Source organism: Aegilops tauschii, chromosome 7 (genome assembly GCF_002575655.3).
Source record: "Aegilops tauschii subsp. strangulata cultivar AL8/78 chromosome 7, Aet v6.0, whole genome shotgun sequence".
NCBI lineage: Eukaryota > Viridiplantae > Streptophyta > Magnoliopsida > Poales > Poaceae > Aegilops > Aegilops tauschii.
In genome coordinates, this window is record NC_053041.3 from 132,784,980 (window position 1) to 132,809,534 (window position 24,555).

At 45.4% G+C, this 24,555-nt stretch overlaps 2 protein-coding genes and 1 non-coding gene across 3 annotated transcripts; all 3 read left to right on the forward strand.

Moving 5' to 3' along the window:
* The first annotated feature begins 560 nt into the window (after nucleotides 1-560).
* LOC120961808 (galactoside 2-alpha-L-fucosyltransferase-like) lies at nucleotides 561-5,311 on the forward strand. The gene is made up of 2 exons (XM_020315022.4): nucleotides 561-956; nucleotides 2,479-5,311. Exons 1-2 carry the CDS (start codon nucleotides 788-790, stop codon nucleotides 3,945-3,947), a joined length of 1,638 nt encoding a protein of 545 aa, XP_020170611.1. The 5' UTR covers nucleotides 561-787; the 3' UTR covers nucleotides 3,948-5,311.
* Nucleotides 5,312-5,544: 233 nt separating this feature from the next.
* On the forward strand, nucleotides 5,545-9,164 carry LOC109756140 (galactoside 2-alpha-L-fucosyltransferase-like). The gene is made up of 2 exons (XM_020315026.4): nucleotides 5,545-5,723; nucleotides 7,551-9,164. The coding sequence occupies exons 1-2, from the start codon at nucleotides 5,594-5,596 to the stop codon at nucleotides 9,035-9,037; spliced, it is 1,617 nt and encodes a 538-aa protein (XP_020170615.1). The 5' UTR covers nucleotides 5,545-5,593; the 3' UTR covers nucleotides 9,038-9,164.
* A 2,799-nt stretch (nucleotides 9,165-11,963) lies between these two features.
* On the forward strand, nucleotides 11,964-12,069 carry LOC120970101 (small nucleolar RNA Z279/snoR105/snoR108). The gene has a single exon (XR_005764847.1). It is a non-coding gene; the product is annotated as a small nucleolar RNA Z279/snoR105/snoR108 (small nucleolar RNA).
* The last annotated feature ends 12,486 nt before the right edge of the window (nucleotides 12,070-24,555 follow it).

A 24,555-nucleotide genomic window follows, 5' to 3' on the forward strand; every position in this document is an offset into this window, starting at 1 on the left:
TTCAACAAGTGACTACATACGGAGTAAAATGAGTGAATCTACACTCTAAAATATGTCTACATACATCCGTATGTGATATTCATTTGAAATGCCTAGAAAGACAAGTATTTAGGAACGGAGGGAGTAGTTTGTAATGGAGATTAAGACATTTGTGTGTCAATCGATCATTGTGAAATTTTGATGTAAGTGCAAACTAGATTGTGATGGCCGAGTACCTAACTTTAGTTTTAGGCCCTTTTTTTGTCTTACCTTTATCATGACAATGTTATATATTGTACCCACCGGATACCCATTGGGTACAAGATACCCGATTGGTATGGGCATGGATACCAATTTATACCCATGGATATTGAAATGGGTGGGTATAGAAAAAAGTTTTGGGTATGGGTTTGGGCACAAAAAGTTCGTACCCGCCCATACCCTACCCATTGCCATCCTAAAAAAATGTACACTTGTCCGATAGTACTACGTACTCTGTTACTGGATCTCAAATTACCACTGACGATTCGCAGCTGACTTTTGCGCAACTGAACCAAAGAACCCTAGATGTGTCAGACGGCTATGATTAAATTACAGAGGTGACGGTGCATCCGCAGTTTGGCTACTGCCCGAGATTGACTCCCGCATCTGCGCCGTGCGCTACGGTTGACCTGCTACTCGCAATCTGGCCATTACCGTTGATCTCCACCTCAAGACAGCGGCGTGGCGACTCCCAAGACTGAAGCACCAGCTCTAGGAAAGGCTCGCACTCGAGAGAAGGACAGAGCCCCAGCCCACGCCACCGCCAATGGCGGTGATGAAGACGAAGCCGGCTGCAGAAGGCAAGCGATGCTGCCCGGGAATCAACACCAAGCTCGTCGCCTTCCTGCTCACAGTGCCGTCACTCATCGTCTTCCTTGGTGGGCGCAATGGCGAGCAGCCGGCGGTCGAGATCGAGGCGGTCATGCCCGGCAGAGGTAAAACTACCAAACTTGCTTCTGTCCAGTACTGCATCGTATAGATGCTAGTAGTAACCCAGGCGAGCTGGTTAGGAGAATTTGAAGGTTTTCCTTTTACCGGCGAAGTTCGTTTAGCAATCAGGACAAAATAAAAGTTGCCAATTTTTTTCGAACTTTCATTATCTTCAGTGGGTGCCTACATGTGTATATTTCAGTCAAAATGTTTCGGTGACACATGGGGTCGTGGAAAAATTCAAACACAATTCCATAATTTGTGAAACTTCCTTAAATGTTGGTAGTATTTAAGTCTTATTTAAGTGAAATCCAAATTTGATTGAAACCAACCCATGAGTGAGCTGGGTTTTCATCTTACACACGCCATGTGAATTCTTAGAGCATCTATAGCCGCAGGCTCCAAATTTGGCCCCTCAAACGTCCGTCGACGCGTCCGCGGACACTGACCGGGCAGGCCTCAAATTTTACCATTTACAACCACATACCATATTTTCAAAACATCTATTACATGCAGGGCAATGCACGACTATCATCCCGTTCGTCATGTGTCGGTTGTGCTGTTAAAACACACGAAAATTGCTCATACTTAAGATTTTCACACCCGTATTAGTCTCACCTCGCTGCGTGACGAGCTAATCGACCGGCTTAAACAGCCGGGTCGTCCAGAAGCGATAAGCTTCTGACATCATTGCATCCTTTATTTATCACATAGAAGATTTATAGTCACGGCCTATCTCCTTCGCAAGGGAAACATTCATGTGAGTATTGCTTTTTATGAATCACAATGTATCGATAAAAATTGAAAAAGGGAAACATTCATGTCAATACTGCTTTTTATAAATCACAATGTGTTGATAAAAATCTACTGCCATTGTAGTACGGGTATCAACGTATGTATATGAACGAGAAAATTTTGACACTCAATAAACAATTATCAATTCATGAAATGCAGTCCAGTGTCAAGTTATCTCGTTCATGCAGCGAGAATTAATAGATCTACACAACAACAGAGAACCTTGCCGCTATCCGCCAGTGCGGCTATTTAAGCCAGTCGACGTCCACCTCGCGTGGTGATGTGGGATTAAAATATGGAAGAGGAAGGAGGTTCTGTCGCTGCAGGTGGGACCGCTAGGAACTGCAGCGGGGTCGGCGGACGTGCTCGGGCGACCACATATCTCCCCATATTTGGGCTGGATATGAGAGGTGCCAGTCAGCCCAGGCGTCTGAGGCCCGTTTGAGGAGCCCATCTGAGTTAAATTTTCGTGACCGGTCAGTGACCGGGGGCGTTTGATGCGGGTTTGGGACGCCAGGCTGTATAGGCCCGTTTGGGGCGCCCGGGAGTAGAATGTTTTTGACTTTTTCTAGGTGCTATCAATATTTAGGATAGCCATTTTAAATCTTAAATTAAATTGCATTTTAAGTTAAAACTTTCAACCACACTGGGTTCGGTTAGTACAAAATTTGGCTTGTTTGATGCACTTGGAATGCCATACGGAGACGATAATATATTCTGCCACCTCTGCAGATCCAGAAGCTGTCTCGTTCCTGCAACGGAAGACAGCACACGATGACAGGCTTCTCGGCGGCCTCCTAGCCGACGGCTTCGACCAAAAATCCTGCCACAGCCGGCACCAATCCGCCGTGTACCGTCGTAACGCCGGCAGGCAACCGTCGCATCACCTCATCTCCAAACTGCGGAGCCACGAAGCTCTACAAAGACGGTGCGGCCCGGGCACAGCCGCGTACACCAACGCTCTGGAGCAGCTCAAGTCCGGCAGGAGCGTCGCGTCACCGGAGTGCAGGTACCTGGTCTCCATATCGTACCGCGGCCTCGGCAACCGGATCCTGGCCGCGGCGTCGGCGTTCCTGTACGCGCTGCTCACCGACCGCGTCCTCCTCGTTGACCCCAGCCACATGACGGACGAGCTCTTCTGCGAGCCGTTCCCGAACACGACATGGCTGCTGCCTCCGGGGTTCCCGCTCTTCAACTATCAGAGCTTTTACCTCGACACGCCGGAGAGGTTCGGGAGAATGCGGGAGGACGGAGTGCTGAGAACCGGCGTGACAAACGGCTCCGCCCCCGCCGAGCTGCCGGCGTTCGCGTACATCCACCTCGACTACAACCAGACGGACCACGACAAGCTCTTCTTCTGCGACGACGACCAGAGGGTTCTCCGGGACATCCAGTGGCTGGTGATGAGGACGGACAGCTACATCGTGCCGGGCCTGTTCCTGGTGAAGGCGTTCGAGGAGGAGCTCGACGGTCTGTTCCCGGAGCGCGACGCCGTGTTCCACCACCTCGGCCGGTACCTGTTCCACCCGACCAACCAGGTGTGGGGCCTCATCGCGCGGTACTACCGCGCGCACCTCGCGTCGGCGCGGCGCGTGGTGGGCATCCAGGTGCGCGTCTTCCCCTGGGAGGCGGAGTCGCCGGAGATCCTGGAGCAGATCAAGACGTGCACGCAGAACGAGAGGCTGCTCCCGGCGGTGCTGGACGAGGTGGAGGACGACGAGCCGGCGGTGGCCGGTGCCCAGCAACCGACGGCCGTCCTGGTCACCTCCCTCAAGGCCTGGTACAGCGACAAGATGAAGGAGATGTACTGGGAGCGCGCGGCGGCGGACGGCAGGGTGGTGGTGGTGGAGCAGCCGAGCCACGAGGAGACCCAGCGCTACAACGTGAGGTCGCACGAGCACAAGGCCTGGGCGGAGGTGTACCTGCTGAGCGTGGCGGACATGCTGGTGACCACCGGGCAGTCGACGTTCGGGTACGTGGCGCAGGGGCTCGGCGGGCTAAAGCCCTGGGTGCTGCACCATGTCGCCAACGGCACGGTGGGGTGGCCGTGCAGCAGGGACGTGTCCATGGAGCCGTGCTTCCACGTCCCGCCGCAGTACGACTGCAAGCGACGGGAAGACGCCGGCCTGGTCGTGCCGCATGTGCGCCACTGCGGAGACCTGCCCGCGGGACTGAAGCTAGTCGATCGAAGAGAATGGTAGAAACAAGACAAAAATGACCGTATTTCTTTGACGAAAACTTCCGAATGCACATGCTTTGTATCGATATCCAGCCATACTGTGCTGATGGGTAGAACATTGCCGAAAATTCTGAATGCACAAACAAGAGATGGTGTATAGAAAGCCAGCCATAACCTTGCGCTGATGGGTAGGAGTAGGACATTGTCGAAAACTGCTCTGTGGTTACTTTCTGCTGCTGATGATGTTTACGAGTTTGTGTCACCAAGATCGTATGTTGCTGATACTACAAACATTATTACTTCCGTTATAACTGACGACCGTGATGTTTTTAGTGTCATTGCCGAACTACTCTCCTTTTCTTTTAAAAAAGAATATATTAATATTGCGAAGATGACAATTATACCTGGCCACTATACAAACAAGATGTCGAAAGACGCCAAGAATACAGACAGCCAAAAAAAAAAGAACAGAAAAAAAAGACCCCAGCTCGATGATCAATCACTAGCCGCAGCAACATTCTAACCAGCACCTGGGTTACAAAAAAAAGTTCTTCAAAAGCGACGCCTCAAAAAAGGAAACAATGTACAAGCGTTGTCGTTGCCGATCGAAGATCTTAAGTTTTTTCACCCTGAAGAAAGTGCGAGTTCATCTAAAAAACAATGCCTACAACAAGACCATTGCAAGATGCAACCAATAAAGGGTAGACCTCGGGTTTTCACCTTTGGAATCGAAATTCGGCACTCAAGGAGCACCATAAAAAATGTAGTCCTTAAAAGCATACACACCCCTCATCTCTTATTGGCTGATATGTCAAGAAACAAGAAACGATGTAGAATTAATGCACCGCGCCTAGTGTTTTGGGATTATTTGGTTTGTATCCCGTCGTGTATGAGTACATGGGTGTGTGCGTGAAAGCGACGTGTGTGTGGAAGTGGTTTTGTGTGGCCGAAAACACCCCAAGCGATTCCAGTGTTTTAGCGCACCCATGCAATGCAAAATCCAGCCCGCTGGCTGGGTTCAATCGCACGGCTGTCAAGGCGGTTGAAAAAAGGCAAAAAGATTTGGCTAGGTTTATAAGAAAAAGAAAAAATTTCAAAAAAATTATACAAATATTTATGCAAAATCAAAGAAATATAGTATCGACTAAGACATAACTAAGTCTCAATCGACTCAGACTGAGCAATACTGAACGCAAAATCATCACCGTGCCCTTGTACAAGCCTTGTGGGAATCAAGAAGCAGCCAAAACTGAAGAAAAAAAAGTAAAGAAAAGGAGAATCACATCGTGTCCTACACTCCACGCGTTGACTGCCCATCCTCTCTCCCATATCACGCGCTGGCTCGGTTACCCAGAAGAGTCAACGTCGGATCCCGCCCCGGCTTGACGCAAAGTAGAGTAGCAGCCAAAACGAAATCGCCACACATTTTTTGACATGATGCAACGCAGCTCTAATGGATCGATCCAACGTATACACGTACACCGCACTCCAACGTGTACTTTCTTTCTTTTGAGATGCACTCCAACACGCACTTTTGCTCCCATGACAAGTTACGGCTGGCGTTAAAAACCATGCATGGGGCTTTCGCGTCTCGATCGTACGGAGACGATGGACAAGAAGTCGGACGATCATCGGCCGGCGAGGAGGAGGGATGGCAAGGAGGAGAGGATGGGCAGGGCGGGCGTGGTGCTCATCGTGTGCCTCTTCACGCTGCCGTTCCTGGTGTTCCTCTTCGGCGGCCGGGCGGCCGCGCCGGCCGTGTGGCACAACGCCGCCAAGCTGACGGCTACAGGTAGAGGTACAAAAGATCTCCTGTGATTTTGCACACTCCTGATTATATCTGCAAAACCGTGTAGCACGTGTTTGCAAACGGGACAAAACCAAGGGCGTGAAGCAAGGGCATCTCCAACACCGACCCCTAAACCAAACACCGTATCTGTCCACGGACATTGTTACGAAAGTCGGCCATCCAAGCATACCTTACAAATTTTAAATTAGGTTTTAACAAACCGGACAATTTTCATGAAACATGACGGAATTAGCATTATAATAGCTAGCTTCCACCAAATAAATTCATATTAGCACTGCATTATTGTAGCTTCTGCCAAACAAAAGCAAAGTAGCTTCCGTCAAATTGATGCATGCTAGCTTTAGATTCCGCCAAAAAAGATTACATCATTAGCTTCCGCCAAATGCAGTGCGTAATTTTCTAAATGCTAGCAGCCTTCTTCCAAATGCTCGTAGTCTTCCATCAAACGTATAATCACCTTTCAATCGGCAGCCTTTGTGCGGCATGCTAATTTTTCGCCAGACAATAACAGCCAGCGATCTTCCGCCATCCGAACCGAGAGAGGATATGTGGTGACTTTTGATTGGGCAGACGGATGTCCGTACTCCCGCAAAGCCACCAAGTTGTCGGGAAAACGAACATCCGGACACGTCAACGGACCAATGAGGTACCGTGTTGGATGCAAACTATATCTGAACATGTCAGTCCAAACGGATGTAGACGGTTTGAGACTATGAAAATGCCCTAAAGCCGTCCATATATGGAGAATTAAGCTTTAGGATTTTTCTACACATCATTACTCTCCACCAGCGTATCGATGTAGAACCGCCTCAATCGTCTCTCGAACCTTTCCGGTGGTGATGCTGCCGAGGCACAAAACATTAGACCGGAACAGTGTATTTGCATGAACAGTAACCCATGAGGAAAATAAGTTTAAGTTATTGACCAATTACTATTTTTTACACCACGACATCAGTGAACAGTGCATCAAGTATTACCCAAAGAAAACCCGGAACAATATCTGAATTTATCCAGAACTGCTAACCGAAACAATAACCCAAATAAACCGAAACAAAAACCCAAATAACCCGAAACAGTAAAACCAGTGAAGTGAAAAAACACCTGAATAAACCGAAAACATTAACCCACTTAAACCATAAGCCGAAGCAGTAACTTATTGTAAGCCAGAGCAATACACCCGAATAAACCGAAACAACAAAAAGGTAAATCAGCAATATGCATTGTCACGAACAGTAATCTAAAAGAAATAAAAAAAACCTCCCTCGAACCGGAACAGTAAAACCAGTGAACGGAACAACACGTGAATAAACCAAAAACATTAACCCATCGGAACCGTAAACCAGCACAGTATCTGAATCATAACCAAGAACAATACACCCGAATAAACAGGAACAATAAAAATAATAAATCAACACCAGGCATTCAGTAACCCAGAAGAAATACAAAAAAAAAATCCCTAAAAAAGTGAGACTCCTTCTCCCTCGATGAGTTCACCTATGCAAGAAGAATAGCCATGTTCTACGGCGTCCATCACTTTTTTTAACTTAGGGAAGGGGAAAATATGTGCTCATGAAAAAAATATTAATAGGCCAGCCGGTTTACTTAATTTGTTAAATTATTTAATGTTTATTACATGCCTACACATATCATGGGGTAAGATAGAATTTGTGCTCTCCTTTTCATTTTATTATTCGCATAATACATGTTGTTTTCTGGCTTATTTTGGTAAAATACAGACGGAATCGGTCATGGGCGCTAGTAAAATAAAATTGGTATTGTAAACCTGACAAGTTCTCGTGCTCGATGGTCCCTCAGGAATGTTGAATGTCTCTCGTCCAAGCGCCACAAGCGGCGCAGACGAGCTCTTCGGCGGCCTGCTCGCGCCGGGCTTCGACCGACGCACGTGCCTGAGCCGGTACCAGTCCCCGCATTACTACAAGCACTCCCCGTACGCGCCCTCGCCGCACCTCCTGCAGAAGCTGCGCGACTACGAGGCGCGGCACAGGAAGTGCGGCCCCGGCACGCCGCTGTACGCCAAGTCCGTCGATCACCTCCGCTCCGGCAGCAGCAGCAGCACGGAGGATGATGAGTGCAACTACGTCGTGTGGATCCCCTACAACGGCCTCGGCAACCGGATGTTGTCGCTGCTCAGCACGTTCCTTTACGCGCTCCTCACCGGCCGTGTCCTCCTTGTGCAATCCACTGACGACTTCACCGACCTCTTCTGCGAGCCGTTCCCCGGCGGGACCTGGGCGCTGCCGCCGGACTTCCCCGTCGCGGACATGTCCCGGCTCGGGGCGCGCTCCAACGAGTCGTACGGGAACCTCCTCGATGACAAGAAGATCTCCAACGATCTAGCCAAGGCGACGGCGCAGTCGGTGCCGCCGTACGTGTACCTGCACCTGGCGCACGACCTCCGGCGCTCGGACCGGCGCTTCTACTGCAACGACGACCAGCTGGTGCTGGCCAAGGTGAACTGGCTGCTGCTGCAGAACGACTTCTACTTCGTGCCGGCGCTGTACGACATGGCCGAGTTCGAAGGCGAGCTCCGGAGGCTGTTCCCGGCTATGGAGAGCGTGGCGCACCTCCTCGGCCGGTACCTGTTCCACCCGTCCAACTCCGTGTGGGGCATGATCACGCGCTACTACCACTCGTACCTGGCCCAGGCGGAGGAGAGGATCGGTGTGCAGATCAGGATGTTCTCCTGGGCGTCCATCCCCGTCGACGACATGTACGACCAGATCATGGCGTGCTCCCGGCAGGAGCACATACTGCCGGACGTCGACGGCGACGAGGCGAACACGACGAGCGCCGCGGCCAACGGCTCCAGCAAATCCAAGGCCATCTTGATCGCATCGCTGCGGGCTGAGTACTACGAGAGGATCAAGTCGACGTACTACGAGCACGCGGCGGAGGGCGGTGGCGGGGTGGGGGTGTTCCAGCCGAGCCACGAGGAGAAGCAGACGATGGGGCAGCGGTCGCACAACCAGAAGGCGCTGGCGGAGATCTACCTGCTCAGCTTCTCCGACGTGCTGCTCACCACGGGGATATCCACGTTCGGCTACATGAGCAGCAGCCTCGCGGGGCTGCGTCCCACCATGCTCATGATCGCCAAGGACCACAAGGTGCCCGAGACGCCGTGCGTGCGCGCCATGTCCATGGAGCCGTGCTTCCACATGACGCCCGATGTCAAGTGCCATGGAAAGGAGGTGAACAAGGAGGAGCTGTCTCGGCACGTCAAGGAGTGCGAGGATGTACCCAAAGGGATGAAATGGATTAAAGGTATCAAGTTAGTTGATTAGAATTCTACTGGTCATCAACCCGTGTATCTCAAACCAATATTGTATATTTGCCAGTGACGAGTCCACTTGGAATTTTTTTAACGGGATTGCTAAATCTTAGTCGACCGAGACTCAACAAAATTTTGGTCAATGCTACATTCATGACACCTTACATGAAGATACGTGCAAAATTATCTTTTAAAATGTTTCATTCTTCTTTTCTACTATAAGTTATGTTAGTTGACTGAGACTTGATTGCTCGAGTAAGATCTAGCCACACTCAAAAATTTAATTACATTGAAAATTATACACTTTTTTTTGGTAAATATTGGAAATCATACTAGCCTTATTCTTACTTGGCGCCCCTGGAGATTGAAAATTATATTGCAGTGAACAAATGGTCGCTTGGAGAGCTTGGCGTGGACGAGCTTTGTGGTCGCCATGTGGACTGGTAGGTCGCCCGGTTATATCAGGGCTGCTGACACGCACATTAAGTCTAAAGTTTTAGGTTCCGAAACATATTTTTTCGTCGTTCGTTTGTATCAAGTTTCAGCAGTTGAAACTTAGATAAACAAACAAAACTTAATTTAGATTTGGTTCAAAAGATATAAAAAATTGAAAATCGAAAGCAAAAAAAATTGAGGTTTGCCCCCCCCCCCCCCCCAAGTGTCTTGGCACCGGAAGCCAAAAATGCACACTAAACAATGGATAATAATCATGCATGGCTTCGGTCATTTTGAATCGAAGTGCTAGTTGTAATATTAACGTAAATATGCATAATTGATATATTTCATACTAATTAAATAACCATCTTATGTCTCACAAGGAGGAAATTCCTACGTGTATGTACTGAAAACTGATATAGAACAGTGGCATAAAAAATGATAAAGAGGATAGTGACATGAAATAGGAAAAAAAAATCAATGGAGGTATGGAAAGACATTACAGAATAGGTAAATAATGGCACAAAAATAAGTATGGAGATTGATAGAATAGGTGAGAAAAATAGATGCGGAGTGCTCCGGGGCTTCGAACTAGCTGATGCGGCGGGCCTAGTGGCATGCACCCACTCGGGGCCTTGGTAGCGGGTGTTCGCTTGGAGAGCTCGGCGTGGACGAGCTTTGTGGTCGCCATGTGGACTTGCAGGTGGCCCGGTTATATCAGGGCTGCTGACACCCACATTAAGTCTAAAGTTTTAGGTTTCGAAACTTAATTTTTCGTCGTTCGCTTGTATCAAGTTTTAGCAGTTGAAACTTAGCGAGGTTTTAAAAATTCATCAAAGCATGTTCAGAATGGAACTTATTTGAAAGCACTCACCAAAAGAAACACGGATACATAAACAAGACTTAATTTAGAGATATAAGAATTTGAAAATCGAAAGCAAAAAAAAATTGAGCCCCCCCCCCCCCCCCCCCAAAGTTTATCAAGTGTCTTGGCGCCAGAAGCCAAAAAGTGCACACTAAATAATGGGTAATAATCATGCATAGCTTCGGCCATTTTGAATCAAAGTGCTAGTTGTATTATTAAGGTAAATATGCATAATTGATATATTTCATAGTAATTAAATAACCATCTTATGCCTCACAAGGAGGAAATTTCCTACGTGTATGTACTGAAAACTTATATAGAACAGCGGCATAAAAAATGATAAAGAGGATAGTGACATGAAATACGAAAAAATCAGTGGTGGTATGAAAAGACATTACAAAATAGGTAAGGAAAAATACCTTACCCCGCAAAAAAAAAGGAAAAATACCTTAATATTGGCTCAAAAAATAGTATGGAGATTGACAGAATAGGTGAGAAAAATACCTTAATAATTGCGCCGCCTGCTGGTGTCGTGATCCACCGGATACGGAGTGCTCTGGGGCTTCGAACTAGCTGATGTGGCGGGCCTAGTGGCATGCACCCACTCGGGGCCTTGGCAGCGGGTGTTCGCTTGGAGAGCTTGGCGTGGACGAGCTTTGCGGTCGCCATGTGGATTGGCAGGTGGCCCAGTTATATCAGGGTTGCTGACACGCACATTAAGTCTAAAGTTTTAGGTTCCGAAACTTAATTTTTCGTCGTTAGCTTGTATCAAGTTTCAGCAGTTGAAACTTAGCGAGGTTTTAAAAATTCATCAAAGCATGTTGGGAATGAAACTTATTTGAAAGCACTCATCAAAGAAACACGAATACACAAACAAAAATTAATTTAGAGATATAAAAATTTGAAAATCGAAAGCCAAAAAAAAAGAGGTTTGCCCCCCTCCCCCCCCCCCCCCCCCCCCCCCAAGTATATCAAGTGTCTTGGCGCCGGTAGCCAAAAAATGCATACTAAACAATGGATAATAGTCATGCATGGCTTCGGCCATTTTGAATCAAAGTGCTAGTGGTAATATTAAGGTAAATATGCATAATTGATATATTTCACAGTAGTTAAATAACCATCTTATGTCTCACAAGGAGGAAATTCCTACGTGTATATACTGAAAACTGATATAGAACAGTGGCATAAAAAATGATAAAGAGGATAATGACATCAAATAGGAAAAAAATCAATGGTGGTATGAAAAAGGCATTATAGAATAGAGATTGACAGAATAGGTGATTGCATACCTGGGAATAGAGATTGTTAAGGAAAAATACCTTAACAATGGCGCAAAAATAAGTATGGAGATTGACAGAGGTGAGAGAAATACCTTAATAATTGCGCAAAATAGTATTTTATGGAGATGCGGGGGATCAAACCCCGTGCCTCCCGTATGCAAAGCGGGCGCTGTACCATTTGAGCTACATCCCCTTGAACGTATCTTTGGTCTAAATTCTCCTATTTAAATTTTAAATTCGGCCCTACTTCTGCAACTCGAAGACTAACCTCCACGGGCCAATCTTTTACCTACGATGACCGGCCCACTTGTGTACGCCTGATGGCCCGTGCAGATTTAGGCATTGGTACAGGCAGCAAAGGGAAATGAGGAGTGGTACAGGCTCGCTGAATTATGCGAGAGGGGTGCCCGCCCCAATAAGCCTGTTACGACACTGGGACATCCCTGTGATTTACCATCTGATCCTGAATATAAAACTTAATGTGTTTCTTGTTTAACTTAATGCGTTTCTTGTTTGTGTTTCTCTCCTTTGTTTATTTTAAATTTTGATTTAAAAGCCTTGGTTTAGATTTTTGTTTTGGTTCACCAAAAGTTTGATTTGATTATTTATTTTTGCTTTTGGTTTTGCTTATTTGCTGATCTTCTTTTTGTGGTTGACGGTTTGATCGGAAGGCCAGGTCGGCCCGCACCGTCTGTTTGCAGCAGCGGGGGCTTCCGTCCGGGTCTTGTCAAGTTTACTGAGCTTTCGATCTTATGTGGTCTCTACTTATTTGCTATATTGTGCAAGCAGCGAACGCAAATCACTCAAAATGGCGGGTAGCCTAGCCCCTTTTATAGGAGAAATATTGTGCATGATTATACAACATTTCATGAGCTGCCAAAGTGTCTTCGCTTCTCACATCATTGCAGCTCCACAAACAATACCTCAACGAGTTTGGAGTATTCCGAATGGTCTCTCCACATTCTTCCTAGAGCCTTTTTGTGCTTGTGCAAAGAGACATTGTTACCAACCACAAGGATCCAATATAGTCTCCACATCCGAATCGGCAAGGTAATACCCCATGTTGCAATTGGTCGTTGACGGTGTAGTTCCACGGCGGAGTTTTCCATCACAAAATCCCTTGAACAAAGGAGATTGTTGGAGCACATTAATGTCATTGTTAAAACCAGGCGTGCCAAAGAAAGCATGCAAATCCACAAGTCCTTCGATGCCACTGCTTAAAGTATGATGGTGGCTTATTTGACGTGACCGGTACTGCCCATGCAAACCTTTTGGGTTGTTCTTCCATAGCCAGTGCATGCAATCAACTGAATCGAGCATACCTGGGAATCCTCTTGATGCTCTGCTTCAAACACCTTCACCACAGTGCATACAAATTGCACCATGATGCTCAAGACGGTGGTCTCTCCCATCCGGATTCAGTATCAATGACATATGTGGCCTTACCACAAGTAAGCATCCTAGGAGCAGTCGTGCATTTTTTCAAAGAAGAGAAATAAAGTTTTCTGCAACAATCATTCCTAAGCTTGAAGTTGCCGCCAGCCTTCTCCACGGTAGTCACTACGTGCAAGAACATATTCCTGCCATCCGGAAGCGACGTCGAAAAAACCCTTCATGGTATGTTGGATCCTGTGTGAAGTAATCTGTGTACAGTGCATTGGCAATCCTATCCAGGGGAATAACTCTCTGGCCCTTTATGGAACACTTGAAGTTCAATACGTCCTCCTTTGCCTTCTCCATTTTCTCTTGGATGCCCATCATCATCGTCATTTCAACATCTTCATTGTTCGAGTCCGATGAGCGATGAACTCGTTTAATATGAATTCATCAAGGTCCATGTTTCCATAGCCATCATTCCACGCCGAACCCATCGGTGGCCTATAAATGACCAAAAGAATGAAAAAACTGCTCCAACATTTCACTGAACACATAGAGTGCTATGTGTATATCTATTGGAGTTAGATGTACATGGGCGGCGTCCGATGGCAGCACGGTCAGCGATGTGGGTTGGGGCCTCCGTAAGCTGTGGGTTGCGGACGACGATGACGAAACTACAGTGGCGGTTGTGCGGGCGAGGTGGAAAAGAGAAGAGGAATAGGTAGGGCATGCAAGGCGGGGGACGTCTTCAAGAGAATTTGTTCGGGCCCTTGCAATCTGTCTTACGCGGCGTGTATGGTTGCTTCGGTTGCAGATGCTCTAACTTGTCATAGTGCAACCGCACTTGCGGTGCCTACCGTATTTTGCCTAGGAAAAACACGAGATTCTCCTCACAAAAGCACGAGTTTAGCAATCCAACACACTAAACACAAAAACCAGCTTTACACATAACTGGTCACATCCAATACGTTGTATCCTAACAAAGATCTTTGGTTTAGTACTTCAGTTTCAATACAAGAGCATATGACCACTTAATTCTGGGTCACTCAGCTAATTCGTAATTAAGTTCAAGGAATTCATTAAAGAAACACTATAAACATGTAGCATTATTGGTGGAGTTGTATGTTTGCCCTATGCTTAAATCCTGGCTTCGCCCTTGAAAACATAACCGCCAGTCGCCACTACGCCTCGCATGTCTATCATCCATGCTTGCTTGTGTGTGCTCCTCACCTCCTCGCAAACACGACAACGCCGGTGTCATGGACTCAACATTGCGCTTCTCCGTTTTGACTATTTCCACTTCTTGACACCAAGTCTTGCAACAAATTACGGACCTGTAGTCATCTTAACAAGTGATCATGTTTATTTGGTTGGTTATTTTATTTCTATGGTTCAAGGGGTTTTTGAATTTTGACAAATATTTCGCTTTTGTATCATTGGCCGCTTCATTTTTGTTCTATGTTCATTTCCAGCTATATATTTCTATATAGTCTTGCTAAATTTCAGTCAACTGAGAGCTGGTTCTGTCTAAGTCAATGCTATATGTGTGAGATCTTACATTAAGATATTTTTTCTTTAAAAGATCTCAATATAAGATCTATGCAAATATTTCGGTTCAGTTTTTTTCTTTCTCACATGTTATGTGACGTGACCGAGACTTGGTTAAGTCTCAGTGGGAGACGGCTAAGACCTACGCAAGTCCTTTTTTGTATTTGTCTTCAGAATTTCTACATTCGTTTTCACATTTGATAATTTTTAAAGAAACAAATGCGATAACACTCGATTTCTTTCATTCCCATTCCTATTTCTATCCACATGTACTTCCATGGTCGCCTAGTTGACCTCTCTCGCAGTCTCCACGAAAGCCAACAATGGATACGCGTGTACACACTTTAGCTATATGTCAGTCAACTAGCACGCGTGTGTTCTGTAGTTCTTTTCTTCCTACCCTTCCGACAGATGTCACAAAACTAGAATGTAGAGTCGATCCTTAGTTTGTCTTTCTCGCTGTTAAACTACCCCTCTTAGTGGGTCGATGTTATTGTAACTCTGGTGGTTTCATTGATGAAATGGAACTGGGGAGAGGCCTCCCCATTCTTCTAAAAAATTATCAACCATTGTTGGAGCATCTAGTTCAAAGTGTATCCAGATATCATTATTTCTAACTTGCGTAGGGCTTTATTAGTTAGCATTGATCCAAAGGTTTAGACAACACTACTGAAATATGAAACTTTGCCCAGTAGTGCCAGGTTGTTTGCCAAGTGCATTTCATCGGGTGTTAGTCAAATATTTCGCTTTTGTATCATTAACCGCTTCATTTTTGTTCTATGTTCATTTCCAGCTATATATTTTTGTGTAGTCTTGCTAAATCTCAGTCAACTGAGAGCTGGTTCTATCTAAGTCAATGCTATATGTGCGAGATCTTACATTAAGATATTTTTTTCTTTAAAAGATCTCAATGTAAGATCTATGCAAATATTTCGGTTCAGTTTTTTTTCTTTCTCACATGTTATGTGACGTGACCGAGACTTGGTTAAGTCTTAGTCGGAGTCGGCTAAGACCTACGCACGTTCTTTTTTGTATTTGTCTTCAGAATTTCTACATTTGTTTTCACATCTGATAATTTTTAAAGAAACAAATGCGATAACACTCGATTTCTTTCATTCCCATTCCTATTTCTATCCTCATGTACTTCCATGGTCGCCTAGTTGACCTCTCTCGCAGTCTCCATGAAAGCCAACAATGGATGCGCATGTACACACTTTATCTATTGTAACTCTGATGGGTCGATGTTATTGTAACTCTGATGGTTTCATTGATGAAATGGAACTGGGGAGAGGCCTCCCCATTCTTCTAAAAAATTATCAACCATTGTTGGAGCATCTAGTTCGAAGTGTATCCAGATATCATTATTTCTAACTTGCGTAGGGCTTTATTAGTTAGCATTGATCCAAAGGTTTAGACAACACTACTGAAATATGAAACTTTGCCCAATAGTGCCAGGTTGTTTGCCAAGTGCATTTCATCGGGTGTTAGTCAAATATGATCTTTGTCGAGTTTCACACCCAAAAAAAACTTGACAAAAAGGGCACTTAATCACATGTGTGTGTTGGGAAACATAGCATGCAATTTCAAAAATTTCCTATGCTCACGCAAGATCTATCTAGGAGATGCATAGCAACGAGAGGGGGAGAGTGTGTCCACGTACCCTCGTAGACCGAAAGCCGAAGCATTTGACAACACGGTTGATGTAGTCGAACTTCTTCTCGTTCCGACCGATCAAGCACCGAACGTACGACACCTCCAAGTTCTGCACACGTTCAGCTCGATGACGTCCCTCGAACTCTTGATCCAGCAAAGTGTCGAGGGAGAGTTTCATCAACACAATGGCATGGTGACGGTGATGGTGAAGTGATTCGCGCAGGGCTTCGCCTAAGCACTACGACAATATGACCGGAGGAGTAAACTGTGGAGGGGAGCGCCGCACACGGCTAACAGTTGTTTATGTGTGTTCTAGCGGTGCCCCTCCCCTCATATATATAGGTTGGAGGGGAGGAGAGGCAGCCAAGGGGGCGCCCCAAGTAGGAGGAATCCTACTTGGGCGCCTCCCAATTCGGCCTCCCCCTTCCATATCCATCCAGAGGGAGAAGGAAAGAGGAGGGGGGAGAGAAGGAAGGGGGAGGCCGAATCCCTCCCCTTCCTTTCTCTCCTCCTCCTTTTCCTTCCTCTTCCTATTCGGCCTACATGGGGGGCGCAGCAGCCCATGTTGGCTGCTGCGTTTCCCCACTTGGCCCAATAGGCCCAAATCTTTGCCGGGGGATGCCCGGAACCCCTTCCGGTGACCCGATACGTACCCGGTATCCCCGGAACACATCAGTGTCCAAATACTATCGTCCTATATATGAATCTTTACCTCTCGACCATTTCGAGACTCCTCCCCATGTCCGTGATCTCATCCGGGACTCCGAACAACACTCGGTCACCAAATCACATAACTCATATAATACAAAATCGTCATCGAACGTTAAGCGTGCGGACCCTACGGGTTCGAGAGCAATGTAGATATGACCGAGACACCTCTCCGGTCAACAACCAACAGCGGAACCTGGATGCTCATATTGGTTCCTACATATTCTACGAAGATCTATATCGGTCGTACCGTAATGACAACATATGTTATTCCCTTTGTCATCGGTATGTTACTTGCCCGAGATTTGATCGTTGGTATCTTCATACCTAGTTCAATCTCGTTACCAACAAGTCTCTTTATTCGTTCGATAATACATCATCCCGTAACTAACTCATTAGTCACATTTCTTGCAAGGCTTATCATGGTGTGTATTACCGAGAGGGCTTAGAGATACCTCTCCGATACTCGGAGTGACAAATCCTAATCTCGATCTATGCCAACCCAACAAACACCTTCGGAGATACCTGTAGAGCATCTTTATAATCACCCAGTTACGTTGTGACGTTTGATAGCACACAAGGTATTCCTCCGGTATCCGGGAGTTGCATAATCTCATAGTCAAAGGAATATGTATATGACATGAAGAAAGCAATAGCAATAAAACTGAATGATCAATATGCTAAGCTAACGGATGGGTCTTGTCCATCACATCATTCTCCTAATGATGTGATCCCGTTCATCAAATGACAATACATGTCTATTGTTAGGAAACTTAACCATCTTTGATTAACGAGCTAGTCTAGTAGAGGCTCACTAGGGACACGGTGTTTTGTCTATGTATCCACACATGTATCAAGTTTCCGGTTAATACAATTATAACATGAATAATAAACATTTATCATGATATAAGGAAATATAAAATAACAACTTTATTATTGCCTCTAGGGCATATTTCCTTCAGTGTGCTAGGTTCTGTTGGGGAACGCAGTAATTTCAAAAAAAATTCCTAAGATCACGCAAGATCTATCTAGGTGATGCATAGCAACGAGACGGGAGAGTGTGTCTACGTACCCTCGTAGACCGAAAGCGGAAGCGTTTAGTAACGCGGTTGATGTAGTCGAACGTCTTCACGATCCAATCGATCCAAGTACCGAACATACGGCACCTCCGTGTTCAGCACACGTTCAGCACGATGACGTCCCTTGAGCTCTTGATCCAGTTGAGGTCGAGGGAGAGTTCCGTCAGCACGACGGCGTGGCGACGGTGATGACGAAGTTACCGGCGTAGGGCTTCGCCTAAGCACTACGACGATATGACCGAGGTGTTAACTGTGGAGGGGGGCGTCACACACGGCTAGGAACAATTGAGGTGTGTTCTAGGGGTGCCCTCCCCATGTATATAAAGGAGGGAGAGGGAGGGAGGCAGCCTAGGGTGCGCCCAAGTAGGAGGAATCCTACTTGGGCCCCTAGTCCAATTCGCCCCCTACCATATTTGGACAAGGGGGAAAGGAAGGAGGGGGGAGGGGAAGGAAGTAGGAGTCCTACTTCATACTTTCCTTTTCCTCCTCTCCTTTCCCTTTCTCCCCACATGGCTGGCCCTATAGGGGGTGCACCAACCCCTTGTGGGCTGGTGTGTTCCCTTACTTGGCCCATTAAGCCCATATCTTTGCCGGGGGTTGCCTGGAACCCCTTCCGGTGACCCGGTATCACCCGGAACACTTCCGGTGTCAAAATACCATCGTCCTATATATGAATCTTTATCTCTCGACCATTTCAAGACTCCTCGTCATGTCCGTGATCTCATCCGGGACTCCGAACAAACTTCGTTCCTACAATCACATAACTCATAGTACAAATCCTCATCGAACGTTAAGCGTGCGGACCCTACGGGTTCGAGAACTATGTAGACAGGACCGAGACACATCTCCGGTCAATAACCAATAGCAGAACCTGGATGCTCATATTGGCTCCTACATATTCTACGAAGATCTTTATCGGTCAAAGTGCATAACAACATACGTTGTTCCCTTTGTCATCGGTATGTTACTTGCCCGAGATTCCATCGTTGGTATCATCATACCTAGTTCAATCTTGTTACCGGCAAGTCTCTTTACTCGTTCCGTAATGCATCATCCCGCAACTAACTCATTAGTCACATTGCTTGCAAGGCTTATAGTGATGTGCATTACCGAGAGGGCCCAGAGATACCTCTTCGATACTTGGAGTGACAAATCCTAATCTCGATCTATGCCAACCCAACAAAGACCTTCGTAGACACCTGTAGAGCATCTTTATAATCACCCAGTTACGTTGTGACGTTTGATAGCACACAAGGTGTTCCTCCGGTATTCGGGAGTTGCATAATCTCATAGTCAGAGGAATATGTATAAGTCATGAAGAAAGCAATAGCAATAAAACTTAACGATCATTATGCTAAGCTAACGGATGGGTCTTGTCCATCACATCATTCTCTATTGATGTGATCCCGTTCATCAAATGACAACACATGTCTATGGTTAGGAAACTTAACCATCTTTGATTAACGAGCTAGTCAAGTAGAGGCATACTAGGGACACTCTGTTTGTCTATGTATTCACACATGTACTAAGTTTCCGGTTAATACAATTCTAGCATGAATAATAAACATTTATCATGATATAAGGAAATATAAATAACAACTTTATTATTGCCTCTAGGGCATATTTCCTTCGGTCTCCCACTTGCACTAGAGTCAATAATCTAGTTCACGTCGCCATGTGATTTAACACCAATTGTTCACATCTTTATGTGATTAATACCCATAGTTCACATCGCCATGTGACCAATGCTCAAAGGGTTTACTAGAGTCAATAATCTAGTTCACATCGCCATGTGATTAACACCCAAAGAGTACTAAGGTGTGATCATGTTTTGCTTGTGAGAGAGGTTTAGTCAATGGGTCTGCCACATTCAGATCCGTTTGTATTTTGCAAATTTCTATGTCTACAATGCTCTGCATGGAGCTACTTTAGCTAAATGCTCCCACTTTCAATATGTATCTAGATTGAGACTCAGGGTCATCCAGATCGGTGCCAAAGCTTGCATCGACGTAGCTCTTTACGACGAACTCTTTATCACCTCCATAACCGAGAAAAATCTCCTTAGTTCTCTATGTTGGGGAACGTAGTATTTCAAAAATTTGCCTACGATCACGCAAGATCTATCTAGGAGAAGCATAGCAACGAGCGGGGAGAGTGTGTCCATGTACCCTCTTAGACTGAAAGCGGAAGCGTTTAGTAACGCGGTTGATGTAGTAGAACGTCTTCACGATCCAACCGATCAAGTACCGAACGCACGGCACCTCCGCGATCTACACACGTTCAGCTCGGTGACGTCCCTCGAACTCTTGATCCAGCTGAGGCTGAGGGAGAGTTCCGTCAGCACGACGGCGTGGTGACGGTGATGATGAAGTTACGGCGCAGGGCTTTGCCCAAGCACTACGACGATATGACCGAGGTGTAAAACTGTGGAGGGGGCACCGCACACGACTAAGAGATTGTCTGTTGTGTCTTTGGGGTGCCCCTGCCCCCGTATATAAAGGAGGGGAGGAGGAGGCCAACCAACAAGGGGCGCGCCAGGGAGAGGGGAGTCCTACTAGGACTCCAGTCCTAGTAGGATTCAGCCCCACCTTTTTTCCTTCTACCGGAGGGGGAAAAGGGGAAGGAGAGGGAGTATGAGAGGGAGTAGGAGAAGGAAAGGGGGGTGGCGCCCCCTTCCCAAGTCCAATTCGGCCTCCTCCCTTGTGGGGGTCGCACCAGCACCTTGTGGGCTGGTTAGCCTCCCTCCTATGGCCCATAAGGCCCATATCTTTCCCTGGGGGGGTTTTGGTAACCTCCCGGTACTCCAGAAAAATGCCCGAATCACTCGGAACCATTCCGATGTCCGAATGCAACCTTCCAATATATGAATCTTCACCTCTCGACCATTTTGAGACTCCTCGTCATGTTCGTGATCTCATTCGGGACTCCGAACAAACTTTGGTACATCAAATAACATAACTCATAATACAAATCGTCATCGAACGTTAAGCGTGCGGACCCTACGGGTTCGAGAACTATGTAGACATGACCGAGACACATCTTCGGTTAATAACCAATAGCGGAACCTGGATGCTCATATTGGCTCCTACATATTCTACGAAGATCTTTATCGGTCAAACCGCATAACAACATACGTTGTTCCCTTTGTCATCGGTATGTTACTTGCCCGAGATTCGATCGTCGGTATCGTCATACCTAGTTCAATCTCGTTACCGGCAAGTCTCTTTACTCGTTCCGTAATGCATCATCCTGCAACTAACTCATTAGTCACATTGCCTGCAAGGCTTATAGTGATGATCATTACCGAGAGGGCCCAGAGATACCTCTCCGATACTCGGAGTGACAAATCCTAATCTCGATCTATTTCAACTCAATAAACACCATTGGAGACACCTGTAGAGCATATTTATAATCACCCAGTTACGTTCTGACATTTGATAGCACACAAGGTGTTCCTCCGGTATTCGGGAGTTTCATAATCTCATAGTCAGAGGAACATGTATAAGTCATGAAGAAAGCAATAGCAATAAAACTAAACGATCATTATGCTAAGCTAACGAATAGGTCTTGTCCATCACATCATTCTCTAATGATGTGATCCCGTTCATCAAATGACAACACATGTCAATGGCTAGGAAACTTAACCACCTTTGATTAACTAGCTAGTCAAGTAGAGGCATACTAGGGACACTCTATTTTTTCTATGTATACACACATGCATCAAGTTTCCGGTTAATACAATTCTAGCATGAATAATAAACATTTATCATGATATAAGGAAATATAAATAACAACTTTATTATTGCCTCTAGTGCATATTTCCTCCAGTCTCCCACTTGCACTAGAGTCAATAATCTAGTTCACATCGCCATGTGATTTAACACCAATAGTTCACATCGTCATGTGATTTAACACTCTATAGTTCACATCGCCATGTGACAAATACCCAAAGGGTTTACTAGAGTCAATAATCTAGTTCACATCGCCATGTGATTAACACCTAAAGAGTACTAAGGTGTGATCATGTTTTGCTTGTGAGATAAGTTTAGTCAACGGTTCTGCCAGATTCAGATCCGTATGTATTTTGAAAATTTCTATGTCTACAATGCTCTGCACGGAGCTACTTTAGCTAATTGCTCCCACTTTCAATATGTATCCGGATTGTTACTTAGAGTCATCCAGATCGGTGTCAAAGCTTGCATCGACGTAACTCTTTACGACGAACTCTTTATCACCTCCATAACCGAGAAATATTTCCTTAGTCCTCTAAGGATAATTTTGACCACTGTCCAGTGATCTACTCCTAGATCAAAATTGTACTCCCTTGCCAAACTCAGGGCAGGGTATACAATAGTCTGGTACACAGCATGGCATACTTTATAGAACCTATGGTTGAGGCACAGGGAATGACTTTCATTCTCTCTCTATCTTCTGCCGTGGTCGGGCTTTGAGTCTTACTCAACTTCACACCTTGCAACACAGGCAAGAACTCTTTCTTTGACTATTCCATTTTGAACTACTTCAAAAACTTGTGAAGGTATGTACTCATTGAAAAAACTTATCAAGTGTCTTGATCTATCTCTATAGATCTTGATGCTCAATATATAAGCAGCTTCACCGAGGTCTTTCTTTGAAAAACTCCTTTCAAACACTCCTTTATGCTTTCCAGAAAAATCTACATCATTTCCGATCGACAATATGTCATTCACATATACTTATCAGAAAGGCTGTAGTGCTCCCACTCACTTTCTTGTAAATACAGGCTTTACCGCAAGTCTGTATAAAATTATATGCTTCGATCAACTCATCAAAGCATATATTCCAACTCCGAGATGCTTGCACGACTCCATAGATGGATCACTGGAGCTTTGCACACTTTGTTAGCACCTTTAGGATCGATAAAACCTTCTGGTTGCATCATATACAACTCTTCTTTAAGAAATCCATTAAGGAATGCAGGTTTGACATCCATTTGCCAAATTTCATAAAATGCGGCAATTGCTAACATGATTCGGACAGACTTTTAAGCATCGATACAAGTGAGAAAGTCTCATCGTAGTCAACACCTTGAACTTGTCGAAAACCTTTTTCAACAATTCGAGCTTTGTAGATAGTATCAATACTATCAGCGTCCGTCTTCCTCTTGAAGATCCATTTATTCTTAATGGCTTGCCGATCATCGGGCAAGTCCACCAAAGTCCACACTTTGTTCTCATATATGGATCCTATCTCAGATTTCATGGCCTCAAGCCATTTCGTGGAATCTGGCCTCATCATTGCTTCCTCGTAGTTTGTAGGTTCATCATGGTCTAGTAACATGACTTCCAGAACAGGATTACCATACCACTCTGGTGCGGACCGTACTCTGGTTGACCTACGAGGTTCGGTAGTAACTTGATCTGAATTTTCATGATTATCATCATTATCTTCCTTGCTAATTGGTGATGAACTACTTTCCAATTTGGGAGAAGGTACTTACCTCTTCAAGTTCTACTTTCCTCCCACTCACTTCTTTCGAGAGAAACTCCTTCTCTAGAAAGTATCCATTTTTAGCAACGAATATCTTGCCTTTGGATCTGTGATAGAAGGTGTACCCAACAGTTTCCTTTGGGTATCCTATGAAGACACATTTCTCCAATTTGGGTTCGAGCTTATCAGGTTGAAACTTTTTCACATAAGCATCGCCGCCCCAAAATTTAAGAAACGACAGCTTAGGTTCCTTGCCAAACCACAGTTCATATGGTGTCGTCTCAATAGATTTAGATGGTGCCCTTTTTAACGTGAATTCAGTTGTATGTAATGCATAACCCAAAAACAATAGTGGTAAATCGGTAAGAGACATCATAGATCGCACCATATATAATGAAGTATGGTTACGACGTTCGGACACACCATTTCGTTGTGGTGTTCCAGGTGGCGTGAGTTGCAAAACTATTCCACATTGTTTCAAATGAATACCAAACTCATAAATCAAATATTCACCTCCACGATCAGATCGTAGAAACTTTATTTTCTTGTTACGATGATTTTCCACTTCACTCTAAAATTATTTGAACTTTTAAAATGTTTCAGACTTATGTTTCATCAAGTAGATATACCTATATCTGCTCAAATCATCTGTGAAGGTCGGAAAATAATGATACCCGCCGCAAGCCTCAACACTCATCGGACCGCATACATCAGTATGTATTATTTCCAATAAGTCAGTTGCTTGCTCCATTATTCCGGAGAACGGAGTCTTAGTCATCTTGCCCATGAGGCATGATTCGCAAGCATCAAGTGATTCATAATCAAGTGATTCCAAAAGCCCATCAACATGGAGTTTCTTCATGCGCTTTACACCAATATGACCTAAACAGCAGTGCCACGAATAAGTTGCACTATCATTATTAACTTTGCATCTTTTGGCTTCAATATTTATGAATATGTGTATCACTACGATCGAGATTCAATAAACCATTTATATTGAGCGTATGACCATAGAAGGTTTTATTCATGTAAATAGAACAACAATTATTCTTTGACTTAAATGAATAATTGTATTGCAATAAACATGGTCCGATCATATTCATGCTCAACGCAAACA

Coding starts and splice junctions, on each gene's coding strand:
- LOC109756140 (XM_020315026.4), top strand. CDS start 5,594: ATGGGCAGGGCGGGCGTGGTGCTCATCGTGTGCCTCTTCACGCTGCCG. Junction 5,724..7,550: donor GCTGACGGCTACAGGTAGAG/GTACAAAAGATC, acceptor ATGGTCCCTCAG/GAATGTTGAATGTCTCTCGT.
- LOC120961808 (XM_020315022.4), top strand. CDS start 788: ATGGCGGTGATGAAGACGAAGCCGGCTGCAGAAGGCAAGCGATGCTGC. Junction 957..2,478: donor GGCGGTCATGCCCGGCAGAG/GTAAAACTACCA, acceptor CCACCTCTGCAG/ATCCAGAAGCTGTCTCGTTC.